The sequence below is a fragment of the Prionailurus viverrinus genome, chromosome D4 (genome assembly GCF_022837055.1).
Source record: "Prionailurus viverrinus isolate Anna chromosome D4, UM_Priviv_1.0, whole genome shotgun sequence".
Classification (NCBI taxonomy): Eukaryota; Metazoa; Chordata; class Mammalia; order Carnivora; family Felidae; genus Prionailurus; species Prionailurus viverrinus.
Window position 1 is genome coordinate 69,104,720 of NC_062573.1, and position 18,472 is coordinate 69,123,191.

Genomic DNA, 18,472 nt, shown 5'->3' on the forward strand with positions numbered 1-18,472 from the left:
TGGTGGCTCAGTTGGTTAAGCATCGGACTCCTGATTTTAGCTCAGGTCATAAGCTCATGGTTCACAAGTTTTGTGTTAACAGAGCCTGCTTGGAATTCTCTCTCTCTGCCCCACCGTTCTCTCCCACTCTCTCTCTCTCTCAAAATAAATAATAAAGAAACTTAAAAAAAATCATACCAAAACAGAAAACATACTGAGAACTAAGAATTGATAAATGGATAATCTTAACTACACTATGTTTTTTTCTTGGTAAATCATTGGCTCTATTTGAAGCAACAGGGATACCTTCAAATTTCTATAGTGTCTTCAAGAATTTTAAAATTAACGTATAACTATTTAAAAAATAAAAAAAAAATCAATAATAGGTAGAGCAGGACAACAGTCATCTTTTAAAACAGTTAACTATAAATAAAAACTGAAAGAGAAGAATTTCTGTTTTCAGCCATGGTGGAATAATAGGGACTATACAAACATTCCCAATGTAAACAACCAAAACACAGGAAAAAGAACCTACATTAAATAATGGTTTTCAGATACTGGGCAGCATATAGCACAGGAAAGAAAAAGAATAAAAAACAAACCACCAAATTATGCAGTAAGACTACCCCAGCTTGCTGCCTGCCTGAAGTTTTTAAGAATATTGTGGGGGGCAGAAAGAGAGGTCAAACAGAGCTCTGTCTGCTGAAGTCAAAGAGACAGATATGAGAATCTGGGGAAGCCAATGTGCCTTAAATGCACAGCACGTTGAGGAGCGAGTAATTGGAGAGGCAAGAGTTGCAGATTTAAGAGTGTCCCTATTGTCAAAATTTCACTTCATTACTGACTGGAACATGCACATGAACATGACTGAAACTACTGAAGGCTCAGTAAAGATCAACCTCCAACCCACCGTCAACGGGAGTTCTCTAAAGCAGCTCAGGCCTCCTCCCACAGCAGATCTGAGCAAACCTTGCTATGACCATGTGCCACAGTTGCACGTTCTCCTGTAGCAGGAGTCCATCCAAAGTGGTGTCACAACCCTGGCAGTGTGCAAGGAGACCCAACAAGGGCCAGCATCACTCCACAGTGACTCCTGTGATGGGAGAGGGGGAATAACCACACACAGCAGTTCAACTATGGCCTGAGCAATGGGCTAGGGGCAGACAATTGATCTGACTGCAGGCCTCACCTACCAATGAAAGCTTCTTGGGGACGGACTACAGTTCTGGCAAATACAGTCTGAACCAACTCAACCTCAAGGCAGCCCCAGACTGGACCACTAACAACACAGGAACTAAACCCTGCCCCCAACAGGCAAAGAGAGCCATCTCAGGCAACTGAATCAAAGGCAAACTCAGCTAAGCCACGATAGCAGGATATGTGCAACACACATAGGACACACATCTGAACTGCCACATTCTGGGGAACATGGGACATTACAGTGTAGGATGCTACAGAACCTCTTCTTCATAAAGCTATTACTTTCAGGAGCAGGAGATACACTTGACTTTCCTAACACATAGAAACAGACACAAAGAATTAGACAAAATGAGGAGACAGAGGAGTATGTCACAAATGAAAGAACATGAAAATCATGGTAAGAGACATAAAATAAAAATGGAGGTAAGATGCTTGATAGAGAATTTAAAGTAATGGTCATAAATATGCTCACTGGACTTGAGAAAAGTGAGGAGGGTCACAGTCAGACCCTCAAAAAAGTGACAGAAAACATTAAAAAGAAATCATCAGAGATGAGTAACTCAATAACTGAAGTTAAAAATAGTACACTAGAAGAAGCAGAAGAATTTATCAGTGATCTGGAGGACAGAGCAAAGGAAAGCAATCAAGCTGAAGAGGAGACAGAAAATAATAAAAAATGGGAATAAGGGAACTTATTGACATATATGATTATAAAGATCTAAGAGGAAAAGAGGAAAAAGGGGGCAAACATTTATTTGATGAAATTAATACCTGAAAACTGAGGAAGGACAAATCCAGATCCAGATGGTACAGAGAGAGCCCAACATAATCAACACAAGGAGGTCCACACCAAGACACAGTAATTAAAATGGGAAAAACTGTGATAAACAAACAATCTTAAAAGTAGCAAGAGAAAAAGGAAACAGTTACATACAAGGGAAACCGCATAAAGCTATCAGCTGATTTTTCAGCAGAAATTTTGCAGGCCACAGAAGAGTGGTGATATATTTAAAGCGCTGAAAGAATAAACCTGCAACTAAGAATACTCTATCCAGCAAGATTATCATTCAGAATAGAATGAGAGATTAAGAATTTCCCTGATTACTACGTGGCAATGAGAAAGAATGAAATATGGTCCTTTGTAGTAACGTGGACAGAACTGGAGAGTGTTATGATAAGTGAAATAAGCCATACAGAGAAAGACAGATACCATATGTTTTCACTCTTATGTGGATCCTGAGAAACTTAACAGAAACCCATGGGGGAGAGGAAGCGGGGGAGAAAAAAAAGAGGTTAGCGTGGGAGAGAGCCAAAGCATAAGAGACTCTTAAAAACTGAGAACAAACTGAGGGTTGATGGGGGGTGGGAGGGAGGGGAGGGTGGGTGATGGGTATTGAGGAGGGCACCTGTTGGGATGAGCACTGGGTGTTGTATGGAAACCAATTTGACAATAAATTTCATATATTGGGGAAAAAAAAGAATTTTCCTGATTAAAAAAAAAAAGTTAAAACGAATTCATCACCAGTACTCAGACTTACCAGAAATGTTATATGGGACTCCGAGTGGGAAAGAAAGACCATAAGGAAGAGTAAGAGCAGCACAAAAACAGTAAAATTAAGTGATTCGAAAATAATATAAAGTATGACTCACATACTTAAAACGTGGGAGGGGGAGACAAGAGTTAAAGCGCTTTTAAAATGAGTTCAAACTTAAGAGACTATCAACATAATATAGACTGATATATGCATAAGATGTCATAAATAAATTTAGTGGTAACTACAAATCAAAAACTGATAACGGATATGTAAAACATAAAGAGAAAGGAATCCAAGTATATCACTACAGAGAGAAGAGAAAAAAGGAAAATAGAAGGACTACAAAAACAACCATAAACCCATTAACAAAACTGCATTAAGTACATACCTATTAACTGCTTTGAATGTAACTAGACTAAATGCTGCAGTTAAAAGCCACATGGCAACAGAATGGATAAAACAGCAAGATCCATCCATATGTTACCTACAATAGATGTGTTTCACGCATGAAGACATATACAGAATGAAAATGAAAGGATGGAAAAGCATTTATCATGTAAATGGAAGTGAAAAGAAAACCAGGATAGCAACACTTACACTGGACAAAACAGACTTTAAAACAAAGACTGTAACAAGAGACAAAGAAAGACACTATATAATCGCACAGGGGAAAAGCCAACAAGATATAACTGTAAATAGTAATGCACCCAACATGGGAGAACCCAAATACATTAAGCACCTATTAACAAATATAAATTAAGCAATTGATAGTAATACTGTAATAGTTGGGGACCTTAACACCCCACTTACATCAATGGATAGATAATCCAAACAGAAAATCAAAAAGAAAATAGCAGCTGTGAATGACACATTGGAAGAGACAGATCTAACAGATATATTCAGAACATCCCATCATACAACAGCAGAATACACATTCTTTTCAAGTGCACATGAAACGTTCTCCAGAATATATCACACAGTGCCACAAAACAATATCAATGTCAATAAATTCACAAAGACTGAAATCATACCATGCATCTTTTCTGACCACAATGCCATGAAACTAATCAACCACAAGAAAAAATCTGGGAAAAATACAAATACTGGCAAAAAAAACAGACACTCAGATCAATGGAACAGAATAGAGAACCCAGAAATGGACCTACAAATGTCTGGCCAACTAATCTTTGACAAAGCAGGAAAGAATATCCAATGGAATAAAGACAGTCTCTTCAGCAAGTGGTGCTGGGAAAACTGGACAGCGACATGCTTTCTTATACCATACACAAAAATAAACTCAAAATGGATGAAAGACTAAATGTAAGACAGGAACCCATCAAAATCCTTGAGGATAAAGCAGGCAAAAACCTCTTTGATCTTGGCTGCAGCAACTTCTTTCTCAACATGTCTCCAGAGGCAAGGGAAACAAAAGCAAAAATGAACTACTGGGACTTCCAGCACAGTGAAGGAAACAATAAGCAAAACTAAAAGGCAAATGACGGAATGGAAGAAGATAATTTGCAAATGACCTATCAGATAAAAGGTTGGTATCCAAAATCTATAAGGAACTTATCAAACTCAACACCCAAAAAACAAATAATCCAGTGAAGAAATGGCAAAAGACATGAATAGACACTTCTCCAAAGAAGACATCCAGATGGCCAACTGATACATGAAAAAATGCTCAACATCACTCATCATCAGGGAAATACAACTCAAAACCACAATGAGATCCCACCTCACACCTGTCAGAATGGCTAACATTAACAACTCAAGTAACAACAGATGTTGGTGAGGATATGGAGAAAGAGGATCTCTTTTGCACTGCTGGTGGGAATGCAAACTGGGGCAGCCACTCTGGAAAACAGTATGGAGGTTCCTCAAAAACAAAAACAAAAAGAAAACAAAAAAAAAACTACCCTACAACCCAGCAATTGCACTACTATTTATCCAAGGGATACAGGTGTGCTGTTTCCAAGGGACACATGCACCCCAATGTTTATAGCAGCACTCTCAACTATAGCCAAAGTATGGAAACAACCCAAACATCCATCGATGGATGAATGGATAAAGAAGATGTGGTATATCTATACAATGGAGTATTACTCGGCAAACAAAAAGAATGAAATCTTGCCATTTGCAACTATGTGGATGGAACTAGAGGGTATTATGCTAAGTGAAATTAGTCAGAGAAAGACAAATATCATATGACTTCACTCATGTGAGGACTTTAAGACACAGAGCAGATGAACACAAGAGAAGGGAAGCAAAAATGATATAAAAACATGGAGGGGGACAAAACATAAGAGACTCTTAAATATGGAGAACAAACAGAGGGTTACTGAAGGGGTTGTGGGAAGGAGGATGGGCTAAATGGGTAGGGGGCATTAAGGAATCTACTCCCGATATCATTGTTGCACTATATGCTAACTAATTTGGATGTAAATTTAAAACAATAACAAATTTTTAAAAAAGAGAAATACATGAAGGTTAAATAACATGCTACTATAAACAATGAATAGGTCAACCAAGAAATCAAAGAAGAAATAAAAATCAACATGAGGACAAATAATAACAAAAACACAAAGGTCCAAAATCCTTGGGATGCAGCAAAAGCTGTTCTAAGAGGGAAGTTTATAGCAATACAGGCCTATTTCATGAAGCAAGACAAATCTCAAAAGAAAATGCAAGCTTATAGCAAAAAAAGCTACAAAAAGAACAAACAAAACCCCAAATGAGTGAAGGAAGGAAATTTAAAAAAAAAAAAGGAACCAATCAATGAGACCAGGAGCTGGTTCTTTGAAAATCCACAAAATCTGACTGTTAGGCAGACTTACCAAAAAAAAGAGGACTCAAATGAACAAAATCAGTAATGAAAGAAGAGAAACAACGACCAACACCTCAGAAGTACAAAGGATTATGAAGTACAAAGGATCATGAGAGAATATTATGAAAAATTCTATGCCAACACACTGGACAACTTAGGAGAAATGCATAAATTCCTAGAAACATATAACCTACTAAAACTGAAGCAGGAAGAAACAGAAAATTTGAATAGACCAATTACCACTATTGAAACTGAACCAGGAATTAAAAACACCCTAACAGGGCTCAGTCAGTTAAGCATCTGACTTCAGCCCAGGTCATGATCTCATGGTTTGTGGGTTCAATCCTGTGTCAGGCTCTGTGCTGACAGCTCAGAGCCTGGAGCCTGCTTCAGATTCTGTGTCTCTGTCGCTCTCTGCCCCACCCCCGCTCACATGTTTTTTCTCTCTCTCCTTCTCTCTCTCAACAATAAACATTTAAAAAAATTTTTTTTTATATGCTCCAAACAAGATGGCATCACAGGTCAATTCTACCATTTAAAGAAGAGTTAATACCAGTTCGTCTCAAACTATTCCAAAAAATAAAAGAGGAAATTAAATTTCCAAATGCATTCTATTACACCAGCATAACACTGAAACCAAAACCAGATAAAGACACAACAAAAAAGGGAACTGCAGGCCAATATCTCTGATGAACATAGATGCAAAAGTCCTGAACGAAATATTAGCAAACTGAATCCAATAATGCATGGCGAAAAATCATCTACTATGATCAGGTGGGATTCATTCTGGGGACACAAAAGTGGTTCAATATTCACAAACCAATCAAAGTGGTACATCACATCAATGAGAGAAAGGGTAAAAACGACATGATCATTTCAATATATGCAGAAAAAGTACTTGACAAAGTACAACATCCATTCCTGATAAAAACCCTCAACAAAGTTGGTTAAGAAGGAACATACCTCAACATAATAAAGCCCATACACGGGAAACCCACAGCTAATGTCATTTCAGTGGCAAATAACTGAAAGCTTTTCCCCAGGATCAGGAATAAGACAAGGATGCCCACACTTACTACTTTTATTCAACATAGTACTAGAAATCATAGCCATTGCAATCAAAGAAGATAAAGCTTTCACTATTTGCAGATGACATGATATTCTATATAAAAAACCGTAAAGACTCCAATGAAAAACTACTAGAATTGATAAATGAATTCAGTAATGTCACAGGATAAAAAAATCAATACACAGACATCTGTTGCATTTCTATTCACGAATAATGAAGTAGCAGAAAGAGAAATTACGAAAACAATTCCATTTATAATTGCACGAAAAATAATAAAATGCCTAGGAATAAACTTATAATCAAGGAGGTAAAAGGCCTGTGTTCTGAAAACTATAAAACACTGAAAGAAGAAATTGAAGATGACAAAAACGAATGGAAAGATACTCCCTACTCATGGACTAGGAGAAAACATATTGTTAAAATGCTGACGCTACCTAAAGCAATCTACAGATATAATGCAATCTGTATCAAAATACCAACAGCACAATGTATAGAACTAGAACAAATAACCTAAAATTGATACGGAACCACAAAAGATCTTGAGTAGCCACAGCACTTTCGAAAAAGAAAAAAACTAGAGCTATCACAATCACAGATTGCAAGATATACCAAAGCTGCAGTAATCCATGACAGTATAGTACTGGTACAAAAACAGACATGTAAGTCTATGGAACAGAAGAGAAAGCCAAGAAATAAACCCACAATTATATGGTCAATTAATCTATGACAAAAGAGGCAAGAATGTGCAATGGGGAAAGGACAGTCTCTTCAACAAATGGGTTGGGAAAACTGGCAAGCTACTTGCAAAAGAATGGAAGTGGACAGGGGCTCCTAAGTGGCTCAGTAGGTAGAGCACTGGACTCCTGATTTCAGCTCAGGTCATGATCGTGCAGTTCATGAGATTGAGCCCCATGCTGGGCGTGGAGCCTGCTTGGGATTCTCTCCCTCTCTGTGCCCATCACTGTACTCTCTCTCTCTCTCAAAATAAACAAACTCAAAAAAAATTAAAAATAAGGTAACCAGACCACTTTCTTACATCATACACAAAACTAAACTCAAAATGGATCAAAGACTTAAATGTGAGACTTGAAACCATAACAACCCTACAAGAGAGCATAGGCAAAAATTTCTTTGACATTGGCACTAGCGACATTTTTCTAGACTCCTGAGGCAAGGGAAACAAAAGCAAAACTAAAATAGTGAGACTACAGCAAAATAAAAAGTTTCTGCACAGCAAAGGAATCAGCCAACAAAACTAAAAGACAACCTAGTGAAGGGGAGAAGGTATTTGCAAACGACATAGCCAGTAATGGGTTAGTATCTAAAGTATATAAAGAACTTATACATCTTCAGAACAGAAATAAGCAAATAATCTAATTATAAAGTAGGCTGATGAGATGAAAAGATGTTATTCCAAAGAAAACATACGATGGCCAATAGACACATGAAAAGATGCCCAACATCACTAATCATCAGGGAAATGAAAATCAAAGCCACAATGAGATATCGCCTGACACCTGTGAGAATGGCTAAAATCAGAAACACAAGAAACAGTAAGTGTTGGCAAGAACGTAGAGAAGAAGAAACCCTTGTGCACTGTTAATGGAAACACAAACTGATGCAGCCTCTGTGGAGAACAGTATGAAGGTTTATCAAAAAATTAAAAATAGAATTACCACATTATCTGGTAATTCCACTACTATTTACCCAAAGAATATAGAAATACAAATTTGAAAAGATATATGCACCCCTATGTTTACTGTAGCATCATACAAGCGCCAAATTATGGTAGCAACTCACGTGTCCACCAATAGATGAATGGACAAAGAAGATGTGGTATATATAAACAATGTGACATTACTCGTCCATAAAAAATAAGGAAATCTTGTCATTTGCAACAACATTTATGGAGCTGCAGAATCTAAATGTTAAGTGAAATAAGTCAGATAAAGACAAATACCATATGATTTCACTCTTATGTGGAATTTAGGAAACAAAACAAAGAAAAAAAGAGAGACTCAAGTACAGGGAACAAACTGGTGGTTACCAGTGGTGAGGTGGGTGGGGGGATGGGTGAAATATATTTAAGATATTAAGAGTACACATATCATGATGAACACTAATATATAGAACTGTTGAATCACTATACTGAATCTAACCAATTGTAATTTAATACAATAATTAAAAAAATTCAATTCAACATATTAAGTATGTTTTAAAACACCTTTCACAGTAGGGGCCCCTGGGTGGCTCAGTTGGTGAAACATCCCACTTCAGCTCAGGGCGTGATCTCACAGTTCATGGGTTTGACCCCTGCATTAGGCTCTGAGCTATCAGCCTGGAGCCTGCTTTGGATTCTCTGTCTCCCTCTTTCTGCACCCCACCCCCACTTGCTTGCTCGCTCACGCACGCGTGCTCTCTCTCTCTCTCTCTCTCAAAAACAGACATAAAAAAAAAACCCTTTTAATAAACACAGAAAATCATTGGACAAAATCCAACATCCAGTTCTGACCAAAACTCAGTAAACTAGAAACATAAGGGAGCATTTTCAACCTAAGAAAGGTCATCTACAAGAAAGCGACTCAAAACTTAATGGTGAAAGAATGAATACTGCTAAGATTGAGAACCAGGCAAAAATATCTGCTTTCAGAACATCTATTCATACTGTACTGGAGGTTCTAGCCAGTGCAACAGGGAAGTAAAGGTAAAATAAAATAATACATATCCAGATTGGAAAGCAAAAAGGAAAAATCTTTATCTGCGGATATCAAAACTATATCTACGAAGAAGCTACTACAACAAGTGCATCTAGTGACATTACACAATATAGGTTAATATAAAAATTAGTGGTACTATCATGTGCTCGCTTCGGCAGCACATATACTAAAAATTAGTGGTACTATCAGCAATAAAAATCAGAAATATGTAAAAATACCAACTTAATCATAACTTTTCAATCAACATTGAAAACCTAAGTCTAAGATTTAAATGGAAATAGAATGGACTCAGAATAGCCAAAACAACTTTGAAAATGAACTAAGTAGGACAACTTGTACTACCTGATTTCAAGACTCAGGATAAAAAGGTAATGAAGACAATGTAATTGTGGCATAAAGATCAACAAATAGATCAATGAGATAGATGTTAGAGTTCTGAAATAAACCCCCAAAGTTATTGATGAGGGACCATAAGGCAAGCTGATGGCCAAGCACAAGCTAGCAGAGCTCCTCCCCCTCCCCCAGTGAGATATGTGTGATATTCCTCTGGCACTCCTGGCTGCCCAAGAACAAAGCAAAGAACAGAAAACACATGGTTAAACTTACAGAGTCTCCATCAGCTTACAAATATCTTAGCATAATTCCAAGAAAAGGGCAATCTTATCAATAGCCTAATGCCCAAGAACTCCCTACCGTCTTAATATTAATGTTTTGCTAAAGGGAAAAACAACCTTAGCAAAACAGCTAGGCCTCTAGCAACCTGTGAGTCTTTGGCATATGGAAAATCCTTTAAGAAACTTCCTCTTGACTCTAATTCCCCCAGGCCCATAGTATATAACCAGTTACTCTTCACAACCCCAGCACAGCTCTTTCTGCCCATGAGTCCTGTCCCCATGCTTTAATAAAATCACCTTTTGGCACCAACGATGTCTTTAAGAATGCTTTCTGGGCCATTAGTTCTGAACCCCATGATCGCCCCACTTCATCGATATGATCAATTTTTTTTTTTTTTTTTTTTTTTTTGCACAAAAGCACCAAGGCATTTAATGGAAAAAGGATAGTCTTGGTTGGAACAACTAAATAGCCACATGGCAAAACATAAACTTCAACCCTTACACCATATACAAAGATTCATTCAAAATGGTATTTGGAACATCCATTCAAAAGATTACTAATCAACAACAACATGTAACTGCATATAACATTAATACACAAAAGCTGATACATGCAAAATTATGCTGAGTGAAAGAAGTCCTATTCCTTTTTGTACTCTGTTTACATGAGCTTCTCTATGTGCAATACACAATGGGAACTTATCAGTGGATGCGTAAGAATGGAGAAGTAGGGAGAGAGGACTAACTTTTTGGGGTGATAAATATGCTCATTGTGATGACGGTTGCACAGATGTATTTTGTGCCCAAATTCATCAACTTTAAATATGTGATGTACATCAGTTTAACCTCAATAAAGATGTAAAAATTTTCCCTCACCATATTTTCTAATTAAAATCAAAGGACGTACACATACTACTACCAAGTCCAAAACAAAATATTGATGAGGCATTTAAAAGTAACAGTCCAAAAAGATTTTACAAAGAGTCCTAAAAAAAAGTTATGAGAAGTATTGAACAAAATCCTACCACTGTTCATACTAGAGTAGCACAATTACTGGCAATGATTCTTTTTTATATTAGTTATGATTTTACTGCAGTTTATATTCTTTTGGTATTAATTAGCTTTAGTTTTTTTATTAGCACACAAATGTGCATAATATGACCCCACAAAAAAAATGGATCATTTCGTACCTGCACTGGAGAACGAATTGTTACCTTCTTACTTCCTTCCACTCCATCGACTTGACAAACAATAGACCTTTCAACCCCAGACTCTCTGTGTCTTACGGTGTATAGTCGTCGTCCCACTTTTGTTAAGGGAATCTTATCAGCAGTAGAGTGGTTAGTGGGTGCTAAATGGAATATGTATGTTTGTAAGTTTTTATTATAAATCATCATATATTAATTTTAAGTAAGTGCTAAATACCAGATAGATCATTTTTTAATATCATGAATAATAATCACTGAAGTTTATATATAATAAGACTATAAAAAAAGAGAGATTTCTTTGTATAATCTACAATCAAGGGGTATTTTAAGAAGCCATGATACATTCCCAAAGCATTCATCTAAAACCTTCAAAGTATTTTACCAAAAAAAATTTTTTTTAATTGAAAAAAATTTTTCACTCAGTAGTTTAACCTAAGACAATAACATAAATGTTTTCAAACTAACTAACGAGACAAGTCATAAAATACAAGTGTACTGAATTGTGGTTTGTTGTCATCATAACCAGGGCCTAATACCTTTAGGCAGTCACTGGCGATTACCAAAAGTAGCTGTAAATTTTCAGTTTTTCATCATTCCAATAACGTGTGATACTTTATGGTGTCTAGGACTTGATTAAACAAAATTTTATACATACATACATTTTATTGGAGTATGACTTATATACCCCTCCAATTCTGTAAAAATGTTAGTTCAAAAACAAATGAGGTAAAAGCTAGAAGAACAATTAATTCACTGACAATGCTGGGTCTACAACTGAAACCTAGCCACCGTTAAGCATCATTTTCTGACTAAAAGCACTAGCCGTTAGTCTTAGTACCCCTCCCCCACATCTTAATTAATACTCTCCCTCCTCCATAATGATTTAAATGTCAGAGTCTCATAAAGGGGTGTGGGTGAGGTTTTGGGACTAATTAACTTTACAATGAATAAATATTATGACAATTAAATTTTTTTTTTAACTTTCATTTCTCATGAAAATGAGAATCAGAAAGGACAAAAAGAAAAACCTTCAACCTCAACAGGCAGAATATATAAACCATTTACAAACTCCAAAACCATTCCAGTGTGCCATTGTGAATTCAAACTCTATTTCTAATTCATTCAGCTGTAAAACTAGTGGAGTATTACTGAATTATACTAAATGTGGTTAAAGCAACAAATACCAACACCTACAGTCTGAAAAGCTGGGTTAAGGAACAGATCAAATCTTTTTCCTCCCCAGCATAGAAAAAGTGCTGAATTACCATGCCCTGGAAAATGCAGTGGACAAAGGAAGTCACAATTCACAATACAAATATATAGTGACAGTAAGCAACCAAAGTCCTGCAAAAGAAAAGGCAAAATTCCCAACCTATTTGGAAGATTAAAAAACCTGCAAAAACCACAAATATGTAAAATAGGAAATAAAAATGCAACTTAAAATAAAGACCCAGGAAGATAATTTATAACTTACTAAGAAGAATAAAGAAGAGTTTACTGCTTAGGCTGGTCATTGCATTGAAATGATCATTGTCTTTAGTTCCCACATAATCCATACTTAAACTCTCTTCATTTTTCAATACATAGGATCTTGCCAATGGAACATTGAGTACACTAAAAGAATCACTTGGTGAAACAGAGACCGGAAGTCCAAGAGAATTTAAAATCATAAATGGCGCTAGATCCCGTATGATGACAGCTGAAGCTCCAGTGGCGGCTTCTGTAAATGCCTATCAAGAAGAATTATCGTAAATAAAATGACATAAAATGACTAACAGAACACTAATGACCATAAGACAACTAAGTTAACAAGAAACTTCTTATTCAATTAACAAAAAGGGTTAGCTCAGACGACTACACCAACACTTAAGGTTTCAAATTTCTTTCCTTACCTTGGCTAAATTATTTAACATTACAAGGCCGCATTTGGATAACGTAATATTTAGTTGGTCTTTTGAATGGAAACTGATAACAGTTTTATATTCTGGCACTTTGTAATTTTCTTCTTCGGTATCTGACTCAACAATAGCCATTTTTGCTTTCTTTTTCATCTAAAATGATACACAAATTATAGAAATATAAGGAAATTTGTTCCTAGGAACACACATTACTCATTTTGCAAAGAAAAAAAAAAAAAAAAAAAACTAGACAAGTCCCAGTAATAACATTAGAGACAGCAAGTTTTTTCAATTCCATTCCCTTACTGGAATTACTTGGGTATCAGCCAACTAAGGTCTTACAGGACAGGGGCAATATTAGAGGAAAAATAGTTCTCATCCTCAGTGATAGTAAAATGGCAAGCACAATTCAAAAGGAAAAATACACACTAAAATTACTAAATGCGTGTGGCATCTGAATCAAAAGTAAAAGCACACACTTCGTAGCGCATGGGCACTCAGAGCAAGAGAAGTCATTTCGTTTACTGGTTATGGAATAAAGAATAGAAACCCAGGGATTTAGAAAGTCCCAACAACATTGCAGAATAGTGTCCTACAGCTCCTAAAAATCAATACCATCTACAAATTTTTAGGATTCACAGATCCACTGCCCACGTATCTTCTGATCTAAAAACCACCAAAGAAGTTCCTTTATCCAGTCCTTTATCTGAAAGATGTACAAAATAAGTGCAGTAATCTAATACAAAAAGTTGGACATGCTAAGCTAGTCACCTTTGTTGTTACATTAACTGGCTTTCAATCATTGAAAATCTGTCTGCAGGTGACAGAATCATTACTCAGAGGGAAGCCATACTAGAAATTATTCAGTCTCCTGTTTTGAAGCACAATTTCATCTAAAGGCCCTGATTCTTATGATTACATAAATGTATTGTAATATATCTGAAACAAATAATAGAATACTTTTTTCTATATATATGCACCCTTCAAAGGACAAAGGAAACACAGGGTAGACAACAACGTACAAGAAGATGCTAGAGGCATTGGACGTGGCAGTTCTGAGCTGGAAACCTGCAGCCAGAAATGCATCCCACCTCTTTCACTGAAGATACTACTTTAGGGAAGTCTCTTAAGCTCTCTAGTCTCAGTTCCTTCACATGTTAAAAAGGAGTTAAAAACTCTAACTTCAGAGGGGTGCTATAAGGGGTCAATCAAAAGTACATTGTTTAGAACAGTGTCTAGAACACAATAAAAGTTACATAATTATTTGTATTAACATAGGAGGCACTGGCCTTGGGGATGAAAATTACATTCACAGGTCCAACAGGGAAGCATGCGTCAAGGTTCATAATGAGAAAACTTGAACTTTGTTACTAAAATTCAAGTGTTTTGTGTGGTGTGGACATTCTCAATTTTGGAAAGAAAAATTTCAGACTTCCAATGTACCTTGATTCCAAGATTCCATGGTCTAAAATCCTCAGTCTGATCAATTTCTAAAGGTTCAAGCAAAGGCTCCCATACACCAAACATTTCATTGTAATAATGGACCTATAGAGAAAATCAAATTTTGAATAAGGCATTCTTATACTTTTGAAGGTGATCTTCCCTGTTTCCCACAACGATTTCTTTTGGCTATGTTATTTCTTTTTATGAAAACTGTTCCACATGCCATTTCTTGGTTTCCTGCACACACTCCCTCAGCACTTTCCTCACCTGGCTAACTTCAGAGTCTAGTCTTCACAATTTAATCCGCATAAAACTCTCTTTTAAGCATCTCTCCTTGACTTCCAGACTGGGCCAACGAGCAAAAACTGTGTCCATTTACCATGTATTAGTGACATTTTTAAACAGACCTGCCTACCTCCACTGATTTTTTTTGAAATCTCTTGATGAATAACCTACAATTCAGTAAGTGTTTATTTGAATTTTCAGAACTTCCTGGACATCCTAGATCATATGTTCTCTGCAAAATATACAGAATCTAGCCAGAATTTCAGAATCTGACATCTAGTCAGTCAGTTCTACCTTTATTAGTGTATATTTCTGTATGAACACACAAATAATAAATCAGCTTATAAACCTTCATGTTTATTGATATAAGCTAGAATATCCAATTAGTTTCTACTAGATATAAACTCATAATTAAAACCAAAATATCTTTGGGGATAATTCTCAGTAGATAAATTGTGAAGCAAAATATATGTTGTTTCAAAACAAGCATTTCCTTTATAATTAAAGTACTCTCACAAAAATTTCAAAGTCACTAAAGATAATGCATTCTATAGAAGTATAAGGTATATTCTTCTAATTCCTATTACTTTAACTTTTTTATTATATTTTGTTTTTAAGAGATAGACAAAGTGTGCAATTGGTGGGAGGGAAGGGGAGGGAAAGGGAGGGAGAATCTTAAGTAGGCTTTACACTCAGCATGGAATCCAGGGTTCAATCTCATGACCCTGGGATCAGGACATGAGTCAAATTCAAGAGTCCGATGCTCAACCATCAACCACCCGGCACCCCACTATTACTCTTTTAGAAGAGATTCAGAAATAATCTATTATCCTTTTAAAGGATAAAAGATATTCCATTCTTAAAAATAAGAATTTTGACTCTATTCAACATTACTAATGTATCACCTTTAAACTGATAAAATTCAACTGAAATATCCAAGTTAACTTTATATTTCAATAAAAGTAATATATGCATAAGAGCAACTATATCAAGGTCATAAATTTGTGTACTTTCTTCCAAAAGTATTGTGAGCCAACATCATCTTTACAATAAGCCTAATGAAAATATTTACATAATACTTCACAAATATTCCACATGCAGAACTATTTGTTATAGAATCTAGAAAAATACTACATATGCTTACTTCTAATTCAAGCTGACAGTATAGATTTATCAAGGAACTCCAGTTTTTGCCTTCCCCCGAAAAACGTGACTTTGCTAACAGCATAGGCACTGTTCTGTGACCAACTCCAGCCTCAAGAACTATAAAAATAGAATCAATGTTCACTCTTATGATCTCTCCTCTGAGAATCAATTCAGTTGTGGGAGCTTTGTTTTCAACTTCATTTGGTTCTTCAAGAAACCACATTTTTAAACTCTTAGTATCCTTCTTTTCCCATAAATGTGCTGTAGAAGAAGCAGTATCCTCGGGGATGGTTTCCTTAGATGTATAAAGTGCTGACGTTATGGTAATCACAGTATTTATGATAACTGGTGAAACCTAAGGGGAAAAATTAAAAGTAATGAAAAATCTACACATAACACTTTCAAAATTAGGTATTTAAAAAAATATTAGATAGACTCGAAGGATCATGAAGAATATTAAACTAACATCACTACCCAGAGAGTAGATATAATTTATTGCCTACAAAAATTTTATAATGATTTCAATTTTTAAAATACTTACATGAATCTTATAGATATTAATATTAAACTGATCAAGTGGAAGTTCAACTATATATACTATAGGAATGTTAGATGTTATCCACAGAAGGAGTCAAACACCAATAATAAAATATACAGCATTCGTTATAAAATGTGTATTAAATAATACATCACAAATAATGTGTCACATAAAAATATTTTCAGAAACACAGCTGCATTTTTGATTATTTAACAATTAAAAGGCAATATAATAATTGCTTACTTCTAGGTTTTACTAATTTTTTAAAGGGTGCATTAAAGATATGAACAACTGACTGCATTTTAACTTACCTTCAGTGTCAAGGATTTTACTGATATATCAATCACTTGTGGATTTGCACTTATTTGAGTAGCTTGATAGAATAAGTCACAGGGCTGCAAAACCTATGAGAGATAATTCAATCCCACCAAATTAACACTGTTCTAAAACGGTTTTATTTATAGATATTTCTAGTAATAGCTAAGTGAAATAAGTTAGTCAAAGTAACTTTTAAAAACGTGACCCAATAACACAATTATCTTTTATACCTATCATTTATATTAGAAATTATTAACAATAGCAACAATATTAATTAAACATAGTAAGTCAAAAGATACATTAAATATATGAAAGCCCCATAAAACCTGATTTTATATACTTTATTTTACTTACTACAATAAAATTTTTTCACGGTATTTTTTCATTATAAAATTGAAACAAAATTATATAGGAGAACTACCAAAGATGAAGAAATTATAAGTACATTAGATTTCCTAAATAAGTCTTAATGTAATTATAAATTAATTGAGCTTCCTTTAGGTGTGGTAGCAGAATTCTGCCCTCTAGCCCCCAAAGACTCAGGCTCCTCTCAAATGCATAATATATTCATTTACCTCCTAAGGTTTCTAATAGCCTCATCCCAGAAGTCTAAAATCTCATCATCTGTATCTTTTATCTTATCACACATGAATCTTCTCTGTATCTCTCACTGATTCAAAAATCCCCAAATCTCACCTCTTTTTATCTTTTTAGCTCAAGGTCTAAAATCTAAATTGGGTACAGGTACTGATGAAGTACATGGGTATAATCTATGAAGTATAACGGCACAGTTTCCCTTTTGTGGATCTGTGAAAGGAAGAGGAGTTATTTGCCCCCACCCTCCCAACACAGAATGGTGGGGCAGACATAGGGTAACAATTACAGATATTCTAGTTCAAATGGGGAAAATGAAAGGTACAAAGAAGTTACTAGCCCAACGTAGCTTTGAACTCCACCCAGGTCAATGAGTTTCTTGATTAGGTTTCAAAGCCTAGGATCAATTCTCTGTGGTGCTCATTTCTACCCTGAGAGTCATCCTTCCATTTCTAGAAAAGGTAGCATAAATTTGCAACTGAGTAGTTTTACCATCCTGCTTCTTGCCAGAATTTTGGAGATGCAAAGAGTCTCTCTTCATTTTGTTCTCTCTGTCCCTCTCAGTCCATCCTCACAGTGTTTCTATTAAAATACTTTTCTCAAGAACCCTGAGGGCATTCTGTAAATTTTGAGGTTTCATTGCATTAGACAAAAGCAACACCCACTGCTCTTTTTGAGATAATCATGGCCTCCTGTTGAAATGGCTAACAGGTGATACCTTTATAATTCCTAGACACTCTCTGTTTGAGAAGATCTGTGAAACACACATTAATCCTTCAAAATCTCTTGAAAGGGCCCTTCCTGTGTATGAACACTGTGTTTTTTTATCCTGAGATTTAGCAAAAGTTTATATACACAGTCTTTTCTCTATGCCACACTTTTGGGAGCTATTTCTGACTTTTAGCATCTTCTGCCATTTGAAAAGCTAAGGAATTATCAAAATCATAAAGTTCTGGTTCTTTTTAACTGTTCTTCCTCAATTTAAATTATCCCTCTGGTCTAGCATTTTACTATAAACAGTAAGAAAACAGGCAACATTGGGGCATCTGGGTGGCTCAGCCTGTTAAGCATCTGACTGCAGCTCAGGTCATGATCCTGTAG

The 18,472-nt window shown here is 35.7% G+C and overlaps 1 protein-coding gene across 6 annotated transcripts in view; it reads right to left on the minus strand.

Moving 5' to 3' along the window:
* The window catches only part of VPS13A (vacuolar protein sorting 13 homolog A), a 266,768-nt gene that overhangs the window by 84,578 nt on the left and 163,718 nt on the right, over nt 1-18,472 (minus strand). For all 6 annotated transcript variants that reach the window (XR_007146267.1, XM_047829766.1, XM_047829772.1 and 3 more), the window contains 6 exons: nt 16,771-16,863; nt 15,920-16,276; nt 14,491-14,592; nt 13,042-13,200; nt 12,624-12,879; nt 11,132-11,292 (listed from right to left, as the gene is read on the minus strand). Coding sequence is in view for 5 of the 6 variants with exons in the window: in XM_047829766.1 (XP_047685722.1) it covers nt 11,132-11,292; nt 12,624-12,879; nt 13,042-13,200; nt 14,491-14,592; nt 15,920-16,276; nt 16,771-16,863 (1,128 nt within the window). In the remaining variant the exon portion in view is untranslated. The remainder of the gene's footprint in view (nt 1-11,131; nt 11,293-12,623; nt 12,880-13,041; nt 13,201-14,490; nt 14,593-15,919; nt 16,277-16,770; nt 16,864-18,472) is intronic.